General features: G+C 34.8%; 1 protein-coding gene across 6 annotated transcripts in view; it reads right to left on the bottom strand.

The window, feature by feature from the left end:
• Positions 1-17,991, bottom strand: part of COP1 (COP1 E3 ubiquitin ligase) — a 249,419-nt gene that overhangs the window by 157,012 nt on the left and 74,416 nt on the right. For 5 of the 6 annotated variants that reach the window (XM_053605282.1, XM_053605283.1, XM_053605286.1 and 2 more), the window contains 2 exons: positions 14,158-14,217; positions 12,013-12,089 (listed from right to left, as the gene is read on the bottom strand). The exons of the other annotated variant lie outside the window; for it this stretch is intronic. In XM_053605282.1, the coding sequence (XP_053461257.1) occupies positions 12,013-12,089; positions 14,158-14,217 (137 nt within the window). The remainder of the gene's footprint in view (positions 1-12,012; positions 12,090-14,157; positions 14,218-17,991) is intronic. 6 annotated transcript variants of the gene reach the window in all.

Genomic DNA, 17,991 nt, shown 5'->3' with positions numbered 1-17,991 from the left:
CTATTATTATTACCCTTATTTCTCAAATAAGAGAATTCAGGTACAGAGTATTTGGCCCACAGTAACAACATTAGCAAATAGTAGGGTAATTACTCAAACCCAAGGAGTCCGGTTCCACTGTCCACAATGAACCACTATGCTGTACTCCCTAGGCACTGCATGTTCTCTAACTGAAGAGTGGAAAATCCTAGATTAGCCTACCACTTCAGAATAATTCCTAAGGTTCTTGCTGGTGACAATGAGCAACTTCACTAAAAACATAAATAAAAACAATTCAGCTCTTACAGGTAAAAATAATTTCAGTTATGCTACTGGATGTCATACATTAAAGAACATTTAAAATGGTTTCTTCCAAAAGCAAAGAAATACTTCTTAATTACAAGATAGATTATTAAGTCAATTTTCCACACAAGGTATAGCTATAATGAATAAGTATCTCAGAGAAAATAGTGGGTTGCTCTTGATAAAAATGTTTACTAATTTTGCAATGGATTTTTATTTTGAAAAGGATAATTTACATTTAAATTATTAGTAGACACAACATTATCTAATTAAATTATTAAGAGAATTTTTAAATCATGAGCAAAAATACAACACACAGATCATTTAAGACTGTTCGTAAAGACAATAAATATGGGATTTTTTAAATAAATAAGGGAATTCAATAGACACAAAGTGACATGTACATACATAAAGTAAGACTAACTGCTATCATTAACTATCAACTTAAGACAGAGAAAAATACATTTCTACGTTTAATAAACCCTATGGCTGATAGACTAAATTTGTTCTTTTCAATATTCTACAAGTAATTATTGAACCAGTTTCCCCAAAACAAAACATACTAACTGGGCGGTGCCTGCAGCTCAGTGGGTAGGGCGCCAACCACATACACCAAGGTTGGAGGATTCAAACCCGGCCTGGGCCAGCTATACAATGACAACTGCAACAGAAAATAGCCAGGCATTCGTTGTGGTGGGTGTCTATATTCCCAGCTACTAGGAGACTGAAACAAGAGAATTGCTTGAGCACAAGAGTCTGAGGTTGCTATGAGCTGTGATGCCATGCACTCTACCCAGGGTGACAGCTTGAGACTGTGTCTCACAAAAAAAAAAAAAAAAAAAAAATACTAACCAAGTAAGCTAAAAATAGTATGATGTAATTTTTAAATAATTTAATGACTTTTAATTGAATTTTAAATGAATGGTAAATCCCGTTTACTAAGCGATCAAAATTCTTGTGGCGCCAATTTTACAGATGCCTCCATAGATAATAACATCAGTCTTTGTGTTTATTTTTTCCTGTTTTATTCCATATACCGTCTAAGATTTGACAAGCAAACATCCAAAATCAATTATGACTGACCTGCTAAGTAACAAAAATAAATAAATAGCCAAAGCTGACATCTACTGAGTTTTTCCTCTGTGCCAGACATTATTGTTTCTTTAAATGCATTATCACATTTTATCAGTCAAGATAGATACTATTAACCTTATTTTATTTAATATTAAGAATAAGAAAAAAGAGGTATACAAAAATTAATGAATTTGACTAAGAGCCAAACTGTTAATAAGTTGTAGAGATAAAATTTGAACCCAAGTAGTATAATTCCAGAATCTTCACATTAAGTTTCCAAAAGTGGCCTATGTCTTCTCTTCATGAAGAATCATTGCTCTTCCATTTTTAATATCAAGTTTCTATTTACTTTCTTAATGTTTTATTCTCAACTCTGAGATAGCTTCCACAACCCTCTCTGTTCCCGCAAGACTTACAGGCTTTAGAGTTATGACATCTAAGTTAGAATACCAGTTATTCCACTAACTGTCTGACACTGGACAAATTATTTCATCTCTGTGACTCAGTTTCCTAACCTGTAGAATGAAGGATAATAAAACTTATTACATGGATTTGAGATTATATGAGATAATACATGGTTATGAGAATTATGTGAGATAATACATGGTATCAAATAGCACTCAATACACAACTGCACTGTTACCCTGGTGATTGCAACTTTAATAAATGCAATTCTCTTCTAAGACGGTATTTCTAGGATAGATTTCCTGATTTTGATATAAATTCAATCACAAATTAACATGAAACTTTTTCTCTATAGTGTCTAAGACTCTTTCGAAGTAGACAATACTAATACTCTTCTCGTGGCGTTTAAATTTCAGTAAGACAAATTTTGTATAAATAAGTGTAGGTGATTACAACAGACTTTCAGCAATATATAGTTTGGCCTTAAAAAATACTGGGGGCAGCACCTGTGGCTCAAAGGAGTAAAGCGCCAGCCCCATATGCCAGAGGTGGCGGGTTCAAACCCAGCTCTGGCCAAAAACTGCAAAAAAACAAAAATACTGGACTCAAAAAGATTATCTAAGAACACAATTCCTAGAACCCAGAATTTTGAAAATCAATCTGATCTGAACAGATCTGTCGCCACGTTTCAATGTTGAACTATTTTGAACTATTAATGTATTTGATTATGGAGACATCCCTCTTATTCTTCTAGCAGCATTATTTGATATATGGCATATGTACTATTACCTGTCTAAAACTGCAGATGGTGGGGAAGACAAATACTTTTGACCCAAAAGATTTCCAAGGAAGTTTTGGGAACCTATACATCATACAAATTTGAATTTACCTTGTATGCAAGACTAATTCAATGATAAAAGTAATGGGCTCTAGAGTAATATCTGTGGTTTCCTCAGAAAAGAGACACAGGCAATTTATTCTTCAAAGAAGATAAGCTGTCAGAGTGTTCTGGAACTCCAAAAAAAATTTTCCCAACATCCTTTTGTCCTCTTAATTTCATGGTTATAAAGTAGTTAGTTATAGAAGGCACAAAGAGGCTGTGGAACCTAATATTTGTATTGTCTTTTGAAGTGTCTGTTATTTCCTAATAATCCTTAAGTAGAAAAAAGAAAAGCCCCAGGCCAATATCTTCCAGTGTTTTTTCCTATGCTTTCTTTGAGGATTTTTATTGTTTCTTGCCTTAAATTTAAGTCCTTTATCCATCTTGAATCAATTTTTGTGAGTGGGGGAAAGGTGTGGGTCCAGTTTCAGTCTTTTACATGTGGATATCCAGTTCTCCCAACACCATTTATTGAATAGGGAGTCTTTCCCCCAAGGTATGATTCTTGTTTGGTTTATCGAAGATTAGGTGGTTGTAAGATGTTAGTTTCATTTCTTGGCTTTCTATTCGATTCCAAATGTCTATGTCTCTATTTTTGTGCCAGTACCATGCTGTCTTGACCACTATGGCTTTGCAGATGCTGGCGTGGATGTGGAGAGAAGGGAACACTTTTACACTGCTGGTGGGACTGCAAACTAGTACAACCTTTCTGGAAGGAAGGAAGTCAAGCTAGACCTCCCATTTGATCCTGCAATCCCATTACTGGGCATCTACCCAGAAGTAAAAAAAAACCTTTTATCATAAGGACACTTGTACTAGACTGTTTATTGCAGCTCAATTTACAATCGCCAAAATGTGGAAACAGCCTAAATGCCCACCAACCCAGGAATGGATTAACAAGCTGTGGTATATGTATACCATGGAATACTATTCAGCTATTAAAAAAACTGGAGACTTTACATCCTTCGTATTAACCTGGATGGAAATGGAAGACATTATTCTTAGTAAAGCATCACAAGAATGGAGAAGCATGAATCCTATGTACTCAATTTTGATAGGACAATTAATGACAATTAAGATCATGCGGTGGGGGGAGGAAAAGCAGAGAGAGGGAAGGAGGGAGAGTGGTGGGGCCTTGGTGTGTGCCACACCTTCTGGGGGCAAGACATGATTGCAAGAGGGACTTTACCTAACAAATGCAATCAGTGTAACCTGGCTTATTGTACCCTCAATGAATCCCCAACAATAAAAAAAAAAAAAGGGTAGCTCACTTTAAAGGTTTCTTTCTAAAAGGAATTTCGGGAGAAAGCTAACTGCTGGCAGATGTAAAAAACAAATAGAAAATTTCTGAAAGATGGAAGAGGCTTTACTGCCTTTGAAAGTAAAGAACTTTGCTTGGCAGAATTTCAAAAATAGACACAAATATCCTCAAAGAACAAGACTGACAACACTGATATGCCTTCAATAAAATTAAGTTTCTGGTTATGGTGGCTTACTGCTAAAATCCTACCACTCTGGGAGGCTGAGGCAGGGGACCTCAGAAGTTTAAGACCAGACTGAGCAAGACCAAGACCCTGTCTCTTCTAAAAACAGAAAAACTAGCAGGGCATCATGGTGGGTGCCTGTAGTCCCAGCTACTAAGGAGCCTGAGGCAAGATGATCTCTTGAGCCCAAGAGTTTGAGGCTGTTGTAAAATGGGATGCAACAGCACTCTACCCAGAGTGACAGAGTGAGACTCTGTATCAAAAGAAAAAAAAAAAAATTAAAGTTTCAGTTTATTACACAAAATGGTACATCTGACCACTTTATATTCTACTATCACTTTCCAATGAGTTGGAGTAAATTATGATTTATTTGTAATTCACAGAAGAGAAATTTAAGCGACCAGATGATATAGTTGCATATCCATCACCTCAAATAGTTATTATTTGTAATGAGAACATTTCAAATCCTCTCTTTTAGCTATTTTGACATATATACAACATACTATATTATAATCGTGCTTTGCAAAGTAACACCAGAACTTATTTTGCCTACCTAACTGTAACTCTGTACCCAGGACCAACTTCTCAACTTGTCCCCCTTTTCTATCCAGACCTACCCTATACCTCTGGTAACCACCATGCTACTCTCTACTGCTTATGAGTTTGACTTTTTTAGATTCCCACATATAAATGAGATCATATGATATCTGTTTCTCTGTGTCTGGCTTATTTCACTTAACATAGTGTTCTCTATGTTCATCCATGTTGTCACAAATAACAGAATTTCCTGGGCTTTTTTAAAAAAGGGTGACTAGTATTCCACTGGGTATATATGTGTGTATACACACACACATTGTTTTAATCCATTTATCCACTGATAGATACAATATCTGGGCTGTTGTGGATAAGGCTGCAATGAACATGGCAAAGCACATATCCCTTATCTTTTCAACATACTGACTACATTCCCTTTGGGTAAATGTAGAATATCCAGTAGTGGGATTGTTAGGTCATATGTTGTACTTTTAGTTTTTAGGGAACCTCTATAATGTTTTCCAAAATGGATATACTAATTATAATACCAGCAATAGTGTTACGGGGTTCCCTTTTCTCCATATCCTTACTAACAGCATCTTCCAACTTTCTGACAATGGCCTATCTAAGAGGCATGAGGTAGTATTTTCTTGTGGTTCTAATTTGCATTTCTTGGATGATTAGAGATAGTGAGCATTTCTTCATTTATTTGTTGCCATTTCTACTCCTTCTTTTAAGAACTGTCTATTCAGGTCCTTTGCCCATTTTTTAACAGGACTATTAGTTTTCTTGTTACTAAGTAGTTTGAGTTCCTTGTATATTTTGGATATTTGTCCCTTATCTGATGTATGATTTGCAAAGATCTTCTCTCAATCCACAGGTCTGTACAGTGTTAGGCCTTGTACAACCCAAATACTGGCTGAATGACTGATAATAAATTCTTCAAATATTCTAAAGAAAACTGTACTATTTCAAGAAAACTTTCCATAATTTGCTATATTTCTATTGCCAATCATATTTAATAAGAAATTACAGATATACAAAGAGTACAACCTACATTATTGCCAAAGAAGTTTGTTTTATGTGTATCTGTTTTAGTTTGACTTTAAGATACCTTAAAATTCTTCGATGTCTCCTACTGCCTATAGCATTAAGCTTCATTTTTCATGGTAGAAGGTCAGAGTTCAGATAAGTACTCTTTAGTCCTCACAACAATAAAACAAATAAATGGTTTTAGTACTTCTCCCACACTAAAGGTAAACTTCATTAAAGTATAGCAAAATATCATTTATGTTCAAAACTCCCTAATGCAAGTATACCAGATTTCTTAAAATCTGTTTGTAATCACCTAATCTTTGAAATTTGGAAGTATCAGCTCATGTATGGAGAATTTCCCTTTATTTTTACGATATTCCCCTTTATATAAAAAGTTTAGGTTTGTGCAGGAAGATCTGTTTAAATACAACACATCTGTGATAAATTTATAAGCATTAGTTAGACCTAACTATGAAAACATTTTTGTTCCTATGGTTTTTTAAATTATCTTTTCAAGAAAAATAAAGCAGTTAAGCCAATAACAATCACCAAAAGTACCAAGAACTTAAGCATTAATATATGACAAATGAACCATCACAATGCTTGGTCGTGGTGATAATCTAATACTACTATGGAAGAAGAGAAAAGATGGGTCCCTTTTCACCCACTACTATGCCAAAGAACCATCTACATCCTCTGCCCCTACCCTAGCATATTTTGTTAACAACTGAAGTTAAGTATAATTGCATGAAGTCTCACTGGTGAGGCAAGAGAAATTTCTTAATCCAGTCCAAAAGATACTATACAATATGAAGAGTCTTTAATTTCTCTGGTTTACTCAAGTCAAATTATAAAATATACAATTTTACCAGGTATCACAATTACCCTATGTATATACTGGTAATAATAGTTAGATATTTTTAGTATTCATAAAATGATGCCTTGCTTTTCTCTAATATCCCTACACTTAGATTTATCTAGACTTCTGTCAAAATGATAGAAACAAAAGACTCAGAAATGTCTGACAGAGGAAATAAAATCAAAAGTAGATTACATAGAAGTCTTGCACTAGACTGTTTATAGCAGCTCAATTTACATGACCAAAATGTGAAAACAACCTAAATACCCAATAAGTCAGGAATGGATTAGCAAGCTGTGCTATATGTATACCATGAAATACCATTAAAAAAGATGGAGACTTTACATCTTTCGTATTAACCTGGAGGGAGATAGAACACATTCTTCTTCACATTCTTCTAGTGAAGCATCATAAGAATCGAGATGCAAGAATCCAATGTACTCAATTCTAATATGAAGGCAGTAGATAATCTAATACAAGGGGTGGGGTTAAGAGAATGAGGGAGTGGGAAGAGGGGAAGTGGGGAGGTCACAGTGTATGGCACACCTCTTGGGGGAAGGACAACCACAGTCAGTGTAAACTAATTCTTTGTACCCTCAATGAATCTTAAACAATAAAAAAAAAAGTCTTACCTACATATTTATAAATCTCCCTCTCCTACCTCAAAAAAATGTTAATAAGCAATTAAGAGTTTAATATGACACATGTCTCTTTTTTAAAAAAATGAATTTAAAAAAAATTTTTTTTGGAGACAGAGTCTCACTTTGTCACCAGTGGTAGAGTGGTGTGGCATCACAGCTCACAGCAACCTGAAACTCTTAGGCTCAAGTGATTCCATTGTCTCTGCCTCCCAAGCAGCTGGCACTACAGGTACCCACCACAACACCTGGCTACTTTTTTGTTGTTTTTGCAGTATGCCCAGGGTCAGGTTTGAACCCGCCACCCTTGGTATATTGGGCCAACACCCTACTCACTGAGCCACAGGTGCCACCCAGCAAAAGCATTTTGAAGATGAGAGGCAGTACCTCAAAAAAAATTTTTACTTCTTATATTTGTATGTATTTATTTACCTTATTATTTTTTTTTTAAGAGATGGGGTTTTGCTATGTTTCTCACACTGGTACTGAACTCCTGAGCTGAAATGGATCCTCCCATTTCAGCTTCCTACATAGCTGAGACTACAGATGTGCACCACCACTCCTGGTTTGTTCATTATTTTATATCTTAGGAAAGCAAGACTTAACTGCAGTGATTAGCTGAATCTTATTAAAGCATATTCAGCCGAAGGAGACAGGGAAGTTTCAATTAATTATCTTCAAAACAAGTACTTTGAAGGTCTAAAAACATTAAAGATAATAATAACTTACAATTCTGAAATAATTTTTTAAAGACAAGGAATAAAGCAATTATGAAACAATTATTTCTAAAATAGAAATCACTTTAATATGAAGCAATGAGAAATCTACAAGTAAAGCTACCAGCAAAGGCAATGAAGAGAATTTAAAGTATGTCAATTTTCCTCATCATGCTATGTGTATACGTAACCACAAAAGAGGCCAGATTGATGCTAAGCTACTAGCTTCATAAGTTCACTAATGTTATTTAGCTCTGCTTCCTAGTTACTTACACGTATAAACTAAATATTTAGAGAGCCTGAAATCCACATTTGTTAATCCACATAGAATAAAGTCCACCCAGTTTACCTCTCTCCAAAATTCAGAGATAATCACAATTAGTCTAAGAATATTCTAAATATTCCAAGAAACATATTTCAGGCAAAAAGGTATAAGAGGATAAGTTAAAACACCATTGCTAGACTTCACATGACACTAAGGCAGCAGCAAAAGAAAAGATAGGATGTGACAATCTGTACAGCTGATCCAGGTAGTAGAATATAATATCCTGTAAGGAGTGGGAGAGAGGAGAATACCATCATGTGGCTTTTGTTTTTCTTTCCATTTAGATATAATCTAAACATAAACCTAGGATCTATGTAAGGCATTCAAATTACCTGACATATTAGGAAGGTCCTCATTACAGAAAAATAAACAAACATAGAAAAGAGCTTTCTAAAATAAATCTGCTTAAAAGAAAAATCAAAACTTTATGGTGAGGAATAAAAACAAAAACTACCATTTAAATTATAAAGCCAATAATTATGGTGGGGAATGGTAAATAAAACTGCAACTACCTGCTATTTCTTAAAAATAAAGAAAAATCAAGTATAGACAATATAGCATAACATTCGTCCCAGTTTTTTGGGTTTTTTTTTGTTTTTGAGACAAGAGTCTCACTATGTTGCCCTGGGCAGAGTACATCACAGCCATGGCGTCACAGTTCACAACAACCTCAAACTCTTGGGCTTAAGTGATTCTCTTGCCTCAGCCTCCCAAGTAGCTGGGACTACAAACACCGGCCACAATGCCCGGCTATTTTTGGTTGTAGTTGTCATTGTTGTTTGGCAGACCCAGGCTGGGTTCAAACCCGCCAGCTCTGGTGTATGTGGCTGGCACTCTCTCCGCTGGGCGACAGGTGCCAAACCCATTCATCCCAGTTTGTCTGATTTCACATTTCAACCCAAATGATCAGTTTTCACATGAGTATTTAATGGGCTGTATCATTTTCCCCAAGTGTCTCTCTAATCTTTGAGTGATATTCAAATCACTTGTTTAAAGAATGTATCAAAACACTTTTGAAGGAAATGTTGTATTTTCCTATTTTTCTTTCTTCAACTACTAAACAGAATAACTTTGATAGAATCTCATGTGATGATAGCTTTCGCAAGCAATTTCAGCAATTCTCCAAAAATATTTTCAGACTTCATGAAATCTTCTACAGTATCTGTTACTTTTATAATACAACCACTCTTACCTCTTTCAATAAAATCCTAATCCAAATCAATAGCTCGTCTCTTCTGCACCATTACAGTGCTTCCTAACTTTGCTTCCTACTTCCAATGCCAGGGGTTTGGGAGACATACATAGTATCTTGTCTATCCTCTATGTTGGAATACAAATAAACATTTTAAAATGTAAATCAGATCCTGTTCAACACTATCCAATGAATTTCTATCATAATTACTCTTTATTCATATGTCAAGTTAAATGTCACCTCCTTGGAGAAGCCTCAATATACAAAGTACAATAGTGGGCCTAATTTTTCTTCCTAAGGTACTATAGTCATGTGTTACTTAACATGTGTTGTTAGGCAATTTCTTTGCTGTGTAAACATTATGGAGTGTACTTTCACAAACCCAGGTAGCATATATATTTTTATTTAGATACATTTTTTTCATATGAAAACTAAATGCCCCAGCACCATCACTGACAACCAATCATTTCTTCTACTAATCTGCTCTACTAGATTCTCTACTAGATCTGCAATGCCAATATGAAGTGCCATATATCACGTCTCAGTATGTTACATCACAATCTTATGGGATCACCATCATATACGGAACCCACCCTTGACAGAAACATTATAGAGCACATGATTGTATCTACGTTACATACTACCATCAGCTTGTTTAGTATCTCCTACAACCTCCATACACATGTCCCCAAATTTAAACTTCTTAAAGGCAGTAACTTTCTTAACTAGATTCAAGATCTAGAATAATGCATAACACATAAGAAACATTAAAAAAATACAGCAATTAAGTGAATGTAATATAGTGTCACAAGTTTATAAAATCCATCAGTGAGATACCGAGTAAAAAAGAAACGAACACAACAGACAGAAGGAAATGCTACTGTTAAACAGAGATGGATTACTCAGCCATAAATAGGAATGGTGTGTCTTTTGCAGGAACTTGGATGGAACTGGAGACCATTATCCTAAGTGAAGAATTTTAGGAATGAAAAAACAACTACCATATGTACTCTCTAATAATTGGGAGCTAATTGATGGGCACACTCAGGCACAAAGGTCACTGGAAATTAAGAAGGAAGAGGGGTAGGGGAGGGTAAAAACCCACCTATTGGATAAATGAACACTATTTCGGTAACAGGCACACTAAAAGCTCCAACTTAAACATTATAAAAGGTATCTTTATAAGAAAGTATTTGTACTTTCTTAATATTTTGAAATTTAAAAAATAACAGAGAGGGATATAATAATTTTCGTGTCAGTTTATAAGTAAATTGTGTGTGTGTGTGCATTCACACAATGAACACTGCATTGACAAAGATTCCATGTGTACCAATCAGTAAGTTAATGTCAGGTTTAAAGATAACAATATCCCTCAGACCTGGTCATTTTCTTTAAAGTAAGTAAAATAAGAAGGCAAACCAGCTGAATTATGCAGCTAAAGTGACCCCCAAATCAACCAGACTTCACAAGAATTCTCCACACTATAGTTAATGGGAAAAATATCAAATCTCCCAGGAATGCTCCCTAACTAGAACAATTCCAACCACCCCTCTCCCTTTATGTGGTATGAAACTAGACTCATAATAGCTCTCCTAAACTGGTAAAGGTTCTGAAATGTAACCTGAAGTATATAGGCACTGGACTTCCTGATAATACATATGTTACCTTAGAATCCTAAGTCTGAAAAGTTCCCATTGGACCTCTGCCCTAAATGAATTAGTAAATCAAAAACAAATGACTTCATGTAAAATTGCTCTTACTTGAACATTTCAAGCACAAATGTTAGACATGATATACAGAACCTCCATAGATGACCACCTCCTTAACTTGGCCTACTTTTCATAAACCATACATGCACCACATGTACTTATTAGTACAGCAGGCTAGTTCCTTATTTTGACCACCTCTGTATGTTGTTGATCAGTTTGTTACAGTTCCTTGAGTGTCAACTTATAGAGGTTCTACTGTATTTCATAAAATAGAATTTAGAGCTAAAAGAAATCAGACATTCACTATATTTTACAAATACGTATTAAATGAGGCCTGACATTATTCTATAATCTAGGGAAACATTTATGAGCAAGACAAATAGGATCCCTGCTCTAATAGAACATACAGAGGGAAGACATAATATCAAGGAGTGATGGAAAATATCTCGGAAATACAACAGATCTATCTCTTGCCCTTGCAATCTGAGAAGTGACTTGCCCAAGAAAATTCAAAAAGTTAGGGGACTTGTCTAAGGTTTTATCAAATTTTCTCCTAAAATATTATATGTTATTAAATTTAGATTTTTATGTCATCTGACTTTAATTCACATATTTAAAGGTATCATTACTTCAAGAACTCCACCAAACTTTTAACCCAACTATGAATTCACAATATTATAATATTCTACTCACTACTCCTGGCATGAAATTCAAAGCATTAAGGAAACAGATGGGCCATGTGAACCTCATTTCTAGATTACGACCAAAAGTAATTTCTCAGGGGTTTCATACATTGCATGGAAAAGGCTCCCAAGACTAGTACCATATGCACACTTTGTAACATGAATTTTAAACAATTGCGAGTGTGAAGCTTTGTACCTGTGTGATGGAGAAGGAGCTTCAAATTGAGGCACTGTGCTATCCTCACTGACAGGAGAGTATAAGCCACTCATTTCCTGAAAGTACAATTATTTGAGTTATAGTAGATACTCCAAATAGAAGATACATAAATCAAAAAGAGATGGCATATTCCTTTCCAATCCTAGGTTTTCATTAATCCCTTTTTGTCTCAACTCTCAAATTTCTTTATTTCTTTTTTTTCTGAGAGTCTCACTTTGTCTCCCCCTTCCCCCCCCCCGTAGAGTGCCATGGCATCATAGCTCACAGCAACCTCAAACTCTTTGGCTCAAGTGATTCTCTTGCCTTAGCCTCCCAAGCAGCTGAGACTACAGGCACCCACCACAATAGCCAGATGTTTCTCTTTACTTTCCTCTTTTTTAGAGACAGGGTCTTGCTCTAACTCAAGCTGGTCTCGAATTTGGTGAGCTCAGGGGATCAGCCCACCTTGGCCTCCCAGAGTGCTGGGATTATAGGCATGAGCCATCGAGCCCACCCCTCTCAGCTCCCAAATTTCTAAAGGTTTCCTCTCCACAGAGTGCAAAAGCAAGGACATCAGAAAAGTTAAAAGATGAGTCTTTTCTACGGTATACATTCTATTTTTTTTTTTTTTTTTTTGAGACAGTGTCTTACTATGTCACCCTTGGTAGAATGCCATGACATCACAGCTCACAGCAACCTCAAACTCTTGGGCTTAAGTGATTCTCTTGCCTCAGCCTCAGGAGTAGCTGGGATTAGAGGCGCTGGCCACAATGCCCAGCTATTTTTTTATTGCATTTGTCATTGTTCTTGAGCTGACCCAGGTCTGGTTTGAATCCGCCAGCCTTGGTGTATGTGGCCGGCACTATGGGTGCCACCATATGTTATACATTCTTAAAGAACTATAAATTCCTTAATAAATATTGTTCATCATTAATGAAGCCACCCAATGCAGAAGAAAGACAAATGTAAATATTTAAATGAGATGTATATTACATTAAGTGAACAGTAAACTAGTAAATCGTTAATCCAGGTGATAACCTATTGATAATGATATCATGATTATCATTGATAAATATGACAGTAATATGACTGGATCATCAGGTTCAACTCTTTTAAGGAAAAAAAAAACAAACCTGGAATATGTCAGTCTCGACTTTAACAACATTTTGTAAAATATTAAGAAAAGTAACACTCTTCTTGATTCAAATATTAGCTTTGTTTAATGACTTAGACTCTAATTTTTGATCAGTAACCCAGAGAAAAGACCCTCCTAATCAATCGTCATCCTTTAAATTATGTCTCTGAATCACAACAATCTAGATTATTTTTGATATGCCACATTACAGTTAATGCAAAAACAGCAAATTTTAAAATGGCACTAAAGATGCAGAGTTAGGTAAAAGTATTGCTGGCTAATAAAATTTTAGCTCAATCATATAATCATGCAAGTGGCATAAATGTAAGAAGTTACGAGTGCCACATGGAATACTGAACATCTACTAAATATTAAATTTGTTACCCTTTAACATATTCTACATAACAGCAAAAGAAAGTAAGGTATGAGAATAATTTAAAACATGTAAACTAAACTGAAATACAGCCAAAAGCAAAAACTTCATGTCATAATAGCCTATGAGCCTCCCAAGGATCCTCCCATGGACTGAAGTATGTTATGCTATATTATATTATATCATATAGTATTATATTATATATTCACAGAATATTTATAGCGTATTCTCATAGTTGTCTTTCAACCTTGCCACCAAGAAATACACACACTAGATATATTATTTACTTAATAAGAAAATGGAATAGCAATGAATCAGTTTAGTGATGATATTATAATAAGGTTTTAAGTTAATATAATAGCATTCCAAGAAATTTGAGTGATTTTTTCAATCTAATTAAGAAAAATTATAGCAATAAAACATTATGTAAACAAACTGGACTAGATTTTATCTTCAAGACAGTGTTTTGAATGTTTTTTTTTACAAAAATAAATTCTCAATTAAAAAATTAACATCTGTTGCTTTCTTCATAACCAAGACAAATCACATAAACTTAATGCAGCATTTTAAAGGAAAGGTGACAATTTCATAAATTTGGAATAATTGCTAGAGATGAGAGAAAATCTTGATTTCTTACTTCAACTCTTTTAATATCCTCTTCCAAAACACTTAGCTCCTTCTGGATCTGTTCCAATTGCTGTAGATTAGATAGAGGAAAAACAAAAACAAGAACAAAAACCTAAGCCAAATATAATGGTATTACCATGATCATAATTTTGCATTTAGAAAATTATTTTACATTTAGAAAATGATTTCTGGAAAACTAGGCAGTACTGGCAAATTAAGGGGATGAAAAAACATTGACAAAATAGAGCTATAAGTTCTAATGGTAAAATGCAAAGGTAAAGACTTAATTTTTAAGACAATACAATGTTGTACTTCGTTAATAAAACAGAGTTTGACCTTACAACAAAAACAAAAAGATGAACAATGACGATAAAAGACTTAAAAAAACAAATTATCCTAAGAACCTTCATATTAATTATTAAAACCCAAATAAAAAATTCACCATATCAGTTGTTAATCCGACTTCATACACAAAAATTTGACTGACAAGAGTTTAAATCCCATCACCCAAAAGCAACCAGAAATTAACATCACTTTTTTTTTTTTTTTGAGACAGAGTCTCACTTTCTCGCCTTTGGTAAAGTGCTGTGGCATCACAGCTCACAGCAACCTCCAACTCCTGGGCTCAGGTGATTCTCTTGCCGCAGCCTCCCGAGTAGCTGGGACTACAGGCACCTGCCACAACGCCCAGCATTTTTTGTTATTGCTGTTGCAGTTTGGTCTGGGTTCTGGGTTTGAACCCGCCACCCTCTCGGTATATAGGGCCGGCGCCTAACTCACTGAGCCACAGGCACTGCCGTACAAGTTAACATCTTAACATTTCTATCTTACAGGTTTTTGAAATATTTAAGATGTTTTATCTTTTATACTTGCCTATTATATCATATAACCATTTCCTGTGCCACTAAATTACAAACATTTCAATTACTGAGTAACATTAAAACTATATATATATACATTTTCTTTTTTTTTTTTCTTTTTTTTGAGACAGAGTCTCACTATTTGTCCTTAGTAGAGGGCCGTGACGTCAAAGCTCACAGCAACCTCAAACTCTTGGGCTCAAGTGATTCTCTTACCTCAGCCTCCCAGGTAGCTGGGACTACAGGCGCCCGTCACAACACCTGGCTATTTTTGCAGTTGTCATTGTTGGTTAGCTGGCCCAGGCTGGGTTCAAACACCATAGTGGTTGGCGTTGTAACCACTATGCTATGGGCGCTGAGCCTAAAAAATATATTTTAACTCTACCATTTTCATTAGAGATTTAAGTTGTCTGCTAAGTATTACAAATAATTTTAGAACATATAGGACTTTCAGATTTTATTTTATTTCATTTCATTATTAGATTTTGTTAAGGGGTTTACTTCAGATTTTCTTAAGAGATTGTTAAAAATAAAATTATTAATCAAAAGAAATAGTTGGAAAATCTTCATTATATAACACAAAAATGCTTTCCATTAACACTATACCAATTAAATTCTTACTAGCTGGGTAGTGGCATCTATCTGTAGTCTGAGCTACTTGGGAGGCTGAGGCAAGAGGACTGCTCAAGCCCAAGAGTTTGAGGTTGCTATGAGCTATGATGTTTTTACTGCACTCTACTTAGGGCCACAGAATGAGACTCTGTCTTAAATAAATAAATTAATTAATTAATTTCTATCATCAGTATGACTAATGAGCTATCTTACTCTAGCATAGATAAACCAAACACGTTTTGAAAATGTAAAATAATAACAATGAATACTTACATAATAATGCTGATTGCTAAATGTGAAATAGGTACTATTACATACTAAAAAAAATGAGGCTCAGAAAGGTTAAACAATTTGTCCAAAATCTTAAATCTAAGCAGGCTTTTTGCTATAGAATTCATACAAACAACTATCCAACACCTTTTGAAAATAGTACCTTATTGTTTAATTCATTTCTTTAATGACTGGTAAGGGTGAAAAGGGAAGTTTATATTTATTAGTATTAGCACCCTCTCTTCTGTGGCAATATAGGCATAGTTAGTAATCTAATTGGTAACGTATTAATTCAAATATTTAGTAATACCTGACATTTTGCTAAGCACAGAGAAAAACAGGATTTAAAGAAACTATAGGCCCTGCCCTCACAGACTTCAGCCTAGAGGAAATGGCAAACTACTCAAGCATTGTGACGATAGTGGGCAAAGTACCAAGAGACCACAGACCAACCCTAATGCACAGATTGGCATAGAATGGGGGAGACTAAGTAACTCAAATTAGATCTCAAATTAAATCAAAGGCTGAGCTTTAAAAGACTAACAGAACTGTCAGGTGGAAAACAGTGGGTTAAGACAAAATAAGCAGAGTAAACAATCACATGCAAAAACATAAAAGCTATAAGAAGGGGAAATAATAAATCTGAAGCTATAGTGGGGCAGCATCTGTGGCTCAAAGGTGTAGGGTGCCAGCCCCATATACCGGAGGTGTATGGGTTCAAACCCGGCCACGGCCAACAACTGCAAAAAAAAAATCTAAAGCTATAGCAATGAATGAAATGACCAGCATCAACCAGGATAGTCAGAAGATATAAAAACCAGATGGTAGGAAACACCAATGTTAAAGAGAAAGAAAAAGGAAGAAATATTAACAATTAAGAAGGGCAAAGTAGTAGTCACAAAACCAGAGGAAAAGATAATATGTTAACAGAGAAACAAGGAGTAAAAGAGTGATCAGCATTGTCAAATGCTTTCAACTCATCCATCTACTTTAATAAACTTTTCCATCACCTCAAAATTTGTCACACAATACTACCATAACTGAAATCTTGTTCTCTTCAAAGACACTGCCTGTCTTGGTACTATTACAAATAAAGGCTGATCACTGATAAATTCACTAATCCCCCAGTTTACAAGACTAGGTGGAACTCACCACTTTTACTCCATTTCACGGCCATTTCCAACATTTAGTCTTCCACCCAACTGTAAAAACCACTCTGACCTAGCTCAAACCAAGTGGCTAAATCACTCTCAAACCACTTGAGCATCTATAAACATCCCAGTTATTCCTCACCATCTCTGAAGGCTTTTAATTCATGGGCATTTTCAATTTTAGTGATGCTGACCTATAATTCAGCAAATCACTCCCATGGTCAGCTTTTGAAATGAAGAATGGAAGTAAACATCTATAATATCAACATCCAGAGATCGCAAAAATCACTTGTATGAAACATAATACAAAAGTGAGATCAAATTAATAATTTTCTTCTGCTTTAGAATTGTAAAACTACAAGAAAAAAATTCTAACTCACCTGAAATCCCCAATATTAATTCTAATAATCCTTTCTTCTGAAGATAATATCTTATCCTTCCAATACCCGAAAGCTTTTGCTAAATAATATATCTATTGCCATATATAAAACTGCCAATACTCAAATTATTTTTATTTTCAATAACAATTGCACAGTTCCATTTTAAAATAAAAGTAATTTACTTTTGCTGCTCTGACAATAAATTAGAACAAAAACTATATAAGCTATCTATGGGAGAAAATGGTAAGCTGTCAGGCAACAAATATTTTTTTTAAAGTCTGAAAAATGAAAACTGTTTAGACAACACATATTGAATTTAAGTTATTTCTATTTAAGATAAAATGCTTAAGGGTTTGAAGCTCTAAAATTATTAGGGCATAATGTAAGACATTTTAGTACTAGTAAATGAAGGCAAATGACAATCATTTAAAAGAAGTAAAAACAATAACTGGACTAAATTCACACTGCAAACATCACAACCCTAAGTCACAGAACCTAGAATAAAAGTATGAACAGGAGCCCAAGAACATTTTAGAGATAAATGAAGAAAAGTTTGCAAAGCTGAACTGCT

The sequence above is a fragment of the Nycticebus coucang genome, chromosome 10 (genome assembly GCF_027406575.1).
Source record: "Nycticebus coucang isolate mNycCou1 chromosome 10, mNycCou1.pri, whole genome shotgun sequence".
Classification (NCBI taxonomy): domain Eukaryota; kingdom Metazoa; phylum Chordata; class Mammalia; order Primates; family Lorisidae; genus Nycticebus; species Nycticebus coucang.
This window is presented reverse-complemented; position numbering and strand designations above follow the sequence as displayed.